We start from the raw sequence: 6,016 nt of genomic DNA, 5'->3' as shown, positions 1-6,016 counted from the left end.
TGTCAAGAGAAAACAAGGAGCTCTGCACAGTGTTTCTAACATTTTATTTATTTTTTATTTTTTTATTTTTTTATTTTTAAAGATTTTATTTATTTATTTGAGAGAGAGAATGAGATAGAGAGAGCATGAGAGGGGGGAGGGTCAGAGGGAGAAGCAGACTCCCTGTTGAGCAGGGAGCCTGATGTGGGACTCGATCCCAGGACTCCAGGATCATGACCTGAGCTGAAGGCAGTTGCTTAACCAACTGAGCCACCCAGGTGCCCTGTTTCTAACATTTTAAACAGCAACCTCTGCAATGTGTCTTTAGAATGATTTGGAAAAAGGGGAAGCTTTTATTTAATATTGCACCACGTTCTTATATCCAGGTGCCCAGATTGTGTCCCAGTTCCCTTTTTCCTGCCTCTTTATGTTCTGAATCTTGACCAAACCTGTCAAAAAGAAGAATCACTGAAACTATTACCAACTAATTATCAACTAATCTCTGCTATGATTAAGAGCCTTGATTTTGTCCTTATTTCAAGAATATATCTTTAGTTCTACTGGATATATGGAATGTATGTGTGTGATTGGGGCATTATATATAAATTCCAAAATGGTTATTAACTGATGAATGGATAAAGAAGATGTGGTATGTATATATACTGTGGAATATTACTCATTAAAAAGAATGAAATCTTGCCATTTGTAACAATGTGGATGGAGCTAGAGTGTATTATGCTAAGTGAAATAAGTCAGCCAGAGAAAGACAAATACCATATGATCTCACTCATTTGTGGAATTTAAGAAACAAAACATGAACATAGGGAAGGGGAAAAAATAGAGAGAGGGAAGCAAACCATAAAAGACTTACCTACAGAGAAAAAAATGAGGGTTGATGGAGGGAAATGGGCTAGATGGGTAATTGGTATTAAGGAGGGCCTTGTGATTAGTACTGAGTGTTATATGTTAAGTGACAAATCATTAGATTCTGTATCTGAAACCAATTTTACCATATATGTCAACTAACTGGAATTTAAATTAAAAATTGAAATAAAAAAGAAATATGACAACCACATGCAACACACACAAATAAATTGTATGTAGAATAGAGAAAGGATGGGACTTGTTTAAAGTTATAGAGGTAGCTAATGGCAGAGATGGAGTAAGACCCATATCTTTTAAGATGGTGGAAAACAGCTGGAAGTCCATTTGCTCAGTAGGTAATGTGGCATAAATGTGAAGAGAATGGAAACGGCATCTGATAAAGGTTCATATCTTAGGTTGCTACTTAACACCTTAATGATTTGGTGGACTTAACTGAATCAATCTATCTTTCTGTTACCCCGTATGTAAAATAAGTATCAGAAAAGTAACCATTGGGTTGCTATGAATTAAATGCATGTAAAGTGTTTACAATAGTTTCAGACATAAAACATGCTTTCATTAAATATAATTTGAAATATGATGCCCCTGATCTGCAAGGATTTAAAAGATTGTAACAAAGTCTTTATAACCTACATCATTTTTTTTTCAATTTATAAATATTCCAAAAATTAAAAAGTGTTATTGAAGATGTCATATGTTCTGTATCATTTCAGATAAATTAAGTTTCTGTTGTGTCTCTGGAATCACCTCAACCTCATGGAAAATCAGAACAATGTCACAGAATTTGTTTTCATGGGTCTGTGGGGAAATAAGCAAATGGAGCTACTGTTCTTTTTCTTGTTCCTGTTCTGTTATTTGGCAATCTTAATGGGAAACTTCATTATCTTACTCACAATCACCTGCAGCCATCTAATTGGACAACCAATGTACTATTTTCTCTGCCACCTTTCCCTGATGGACCTCTGCTACACCTCCACTGTGGTCCCCAGGTTAATCAGGGACTTAGGCTCAGCAAGAAAAAATATTTCCTATAACAACTGTATGACCCAGCTCTTCACTGCCCACTTGCTGGCAGGTGTAGAGATATTCATCCTGGTGTCCATGGCTTTAGACCGCTATATTGCCATTGTCAAGCCCCTGCACTACATGGTCATCATGAACCGGCAGAGGTGTAGCATGTTGATCTTCATGGCCTGGGGTGTGGGGTTTTGGCACTCTGTTGCTCTATTGCTCATGGTACTCAATTTACCCTTCTGTGGTCCTAATCAAATAGATCACTACCTATGTGATGTGAAGCCTCTTTTGAAACTGGTGTGCAAAGACATTTATGTTGTTAATATCTTAATGATTGCAAACTCAGGAATGGTGGTGGTTGCTGTCTTTCTTGTCCTGGTGGCTTCTTACATTCTCATATTATATAATCTTAGGACCTGCTCCTCTCTAGGGCGACGCAAAGCTCTCTCAACCTGCAGCTCTCATGTAATGGTGGTCATTTTATTCTTTGTGCCTTGTATCTATATTTATGTTCTACCTGCAGGGAGTGAGAACAAGGATAAGGAAATCTCTGTATTTTACACTGTGATTGCCCCCATGTTGAATCCTCTCATCTATACCCTGAGAAACATGGAGATGAGAATTGCCATGTGGAAAGTATGGTCTAAAATGGCCCACTCAAAATTCAGGTAGGGGCGCCTGGGTGGCTCAGTTGGTTAAGTGTCTGCCTTTGGCTCAGTCCATGATCCCAGAATCCTGGGATCAAGCCCCACACAGCCTCCCTGATAAGCAGGGAGCCCGCTTCTCCTACTGCCACTCCCCTTGCTTGTGCTCTCTCTTCTCTATCTCTGTCAAATAAATAAAAAAATCCTAAAAAAAAAAATTCAGGTAAAAGTGATATTCATTTCACTTCTGACCCTGTTTTCCTAGAGCATTTATTATTTGAGATGTTATAGAAAACATATAGCTTTCTTTAGGGAGTTGGACTAAATGATCTCTAACATTATATGAGTCAAAGAAGCAAGTCACTGTAGTTCAGATTACAATCTGCATTCTAAAGTTTCCAACTAGTTCTAGATGTGGTTGAATGGGTTTGAGGAATGCTAGAAATGTCTTTCTAAAACACATGCCTAATCATAGCACAGGCCTCTCCAAAAATGTATATGGAACCCTATTTTCCTTGGAATAAAATCCAAACTTCTCACTTGTTTATCAAAATTGGTTTTGGCTCAACTTGCTAATCTCAAAAGGCATTACATTGGTAGAAAGTATGGTGTTACAATGACAGGTTTTGAGGTCAGGAAGAGCTGGACGATTACTGACTCTGGTACATTTTTATCTTGGTGTCTTGGCAATTTGTTTTAGTTATATATGTATCCCCATTTTCAAATATTTATGAAATGTGTAATTTGTACATTATAAAGTTGTAATACTGCTTTGGCTAACACGTGAAGATTTAGCTAGGGCATATGGCTACTAGAAACATGTTTTATATTTTTCCTCTTTCCTTATCTTTCTTCATTTGTTTCCCTTTGCTTTGATGGTTTCAACCAGCTACACTGGACTCCTCTACATTCTCCAAACATACTCTAAAGTCTATCATCTTTATGACTGTTTCTTTGATCTTTTTTGCTTATAACGTTGCCCCCATTATGCGTTAGTGTTCATGTCTTACATATAAGTCACATTCCTGATATTTTCTCATTCCAGAAGATTTTGCCAACTCATGGAAGACCAGAAGTATTTCTGATTTTCCCTGTTCTTTTGTTGTTACAAAACCGTACATTTACTCCTTTTAAAATAATCCTGTGCCCCATGTTAGTATTTTTTCTTATGTTTTTCCAGTTTGATTGAGTCAACTCAGTCAAAGATGTACTATATCTTTATTTTTTTTATCTATTTTCTAGCAATACACCCATACAAATTAAGAAATAAACAATTAATGAATTAAATTCAAATAATTTATCTTCTCTTTTTATTGGACTTTATACTTTGCTTTCACATATCCAGAAATTCCCCTTAGGCTATGAACTATCATGAATCACAGACCTGTACTTCTGAAACAAATAATACATTATATGTAAAAAAAAAAGAGAAGAAGATAGTAGGAAGGGAAAAATGAAAGGGGGGAAATCGGAGGGGAGATGAACCATGAGAGACTATGGACTCTGAGAAACAAACTGAGGGTTCTAGAGGGGAGGGGGTGGAGGGTGGGTTAGCCTGGTGATGGAGCGCTGGGTGTTATACACAAACAATGAATCATGGAACACTACATCAAAAACTAATGATGTAATGTATGGTGATTAACATAACATAATAAAATTTAAAAAATATATGTAATGTAAGAAAGGTTAAAAATTCAACATACATTCCATGTAGCTATCAGAGAGGGAATGAAAACTGGCAGACTCTCAGTCACTTATTATGTCTTTTTACTTATTTTGGAGTTGCTACTATTTTAATTTTCATTTATCCCTTGTCTTTTGAATCACATAATCCAGTCAGCTCTGTGTCTTGCTTCCCAGTTGTGTAGATATTTCTCTCTGCCAAAGCATTGGACTTTTCTTAGCAAAATGATTGCATTGTTTCCACACAGAGTTTTCTCGATTGAATTACTCCTGCCCCACACATTCTGCATGGAGCACTGGGTGTTATGCACAAACAATGAATCATGGAACACTACATCTAAAACTAATGATGTAATGTATGCGGATTAACATAAGAATAAAAAAAATGTGAATTACTCCTGCCCCAGAGCCAAGGAGAAGCCCAGGAAAAACCATAAATGAGATAGTGTTTGTCTTTAATGTCAGGAAAGCTTCTTTTGATATTTCCACTCTTACAACTTTTCACACATCTAATTACTTTTTTTTCTTCATGGATCCATGAAAACCTGTGGAATATCAAGGGAAAACATTCTGCCTATTTCATAGACTATTAAGTCTGTCTAGTTATAGTTTGATTTGACCTGGTTTAACCTATTAATTTTCCAAAGAATATTTGGATTATTTTTAAAAGTATAGAATTGTAGTGTGTATACTTGTTCCTATGTATGTGTGCTCATTTTGTCTGTGTGTGTGTGTGTGGTATGGGGGGTTTTGAGGGTCTTCAGGATGGGTCAAAGGAAATATTCAACCCATCAGAAAGAATGCTACACAACAAAACCAAAATCTTTTCTTATTTGTTTTCTTTTCTCAAGAATCTGTAAGATTTTATTGGCAAAAAATATGACTATATTATAGAGCAAGCCCACAAAAAAATATATAGACCTAGATTAGTTATCTACTTGTAAGTTGTTCTTTCTAGAATTCACTTTTCAGCCTACAGAACAATACCTAATATCTTCAAAAATACCTGAAATCTGTTTTACAAATAAGTTCATACAACCCATAAAACAAATGGTTTTAGAAGGGGATTAGAAAAGAAGGATAAATATAACAAAATCAATTCTCAGAAGAGCAAGCTAATATGAACTGAGACAAATGCAGGGATCGGGGTTATAAATGAGGTACTTGAACACATCTCTAATGAGTATCCTGGTGCATTTGTGTGTGTTATTGGTAGAGATATGACCAGCTATCTCCTTCTGTGTATTGACACAAACTCTGAGTGAAGCTTGGTCAAAAGCATGCATTATGTTGAAATGGACAACCAGTAAAACACTGAGTTCTGATATCCATCATTCTGAAGTACTAGAATCTCTTATTTCCTCAGGGTTACTACATTTTCAAAGCCTGGAAGCAAGTAGTAAACATATAAAAACCTGCTCCTTTCAGTCATAAAAGGCACACAGTTCTTTTTCTTATTCTTATTTAGTAGCAAATCTTATTTGAGCAAATCTTTTTAACTTCTAGAGGACTGTATTCTTATTGGAACAACAGAACTAACAGTACTTAACTCACAATATGCACTACTGTGAGATGAAATGATATAATGAACTTAAAACACAAAACAATCTCTTGATAGATTATTTATTATTATCATTATTATTATTTTGTACCAGATAAGATCCCATAAAAATTGATCTCCTTAGGTTCAACATGTGTAAAGCAATTTTTTAATATATGGATTTGTGTATAATGCAAAATTGGTTCACTGAACATCAATGTGTACATTTAGGGCTGAGCCAAATAATCTGTAGAGATCAAGTTACATAGGC

At 35.6% G+C, this 6,016-nt stretch overlaps 1 protein-coding gene across 1 annotated transcript; it reads left to right on the top strand.

Annotated features, from left to right (window-relative positions):
• The first annotated feature begins 1,620 nt into the window (after positions 1-1,620).
• Positions 1,621-2,550, top strand: LOC102730699 (olfactory receptor 4P4-like). Its single transcript, XM_006728607.3, has one exon. The coding sequence runs from the start codon at positions 1,621-1,623 to the stop codon at positions 2,548-2,550; it is 930 nt and encodes a 309-aa protein (XP_006728670.3).
• Positions 2,551-6,016: the final 3,466 nt, after the last annotated feature.

This window comes from Leptonychotes weddellii, chromosome 11 (assembly GCF_054177405.1).
Source record: "Leptonychotes weddellii isolate Sample4059 chromosome 11, ASM5417740v2, whole genome shotgun sequence".
Classification (NCBI taxonomy): Eukaryota; Metazoa; Chordata; class Mammalia; order Carnivora; family Phocidae; genus Leptonychotes; species Leptonychotes weddellii.
This window is presented reverse-complemented; position numbering and strand designations above follow the sequence as displayed.

Coding starts and splice junctions, on each gene's coding strand:
- LOC102730699 (XM_006728607.3), top strand. CDS start 1,621: ATGGAAAATCAGAACAATGTCACAGAATTTGTTTTCATGGGTCTGTGG.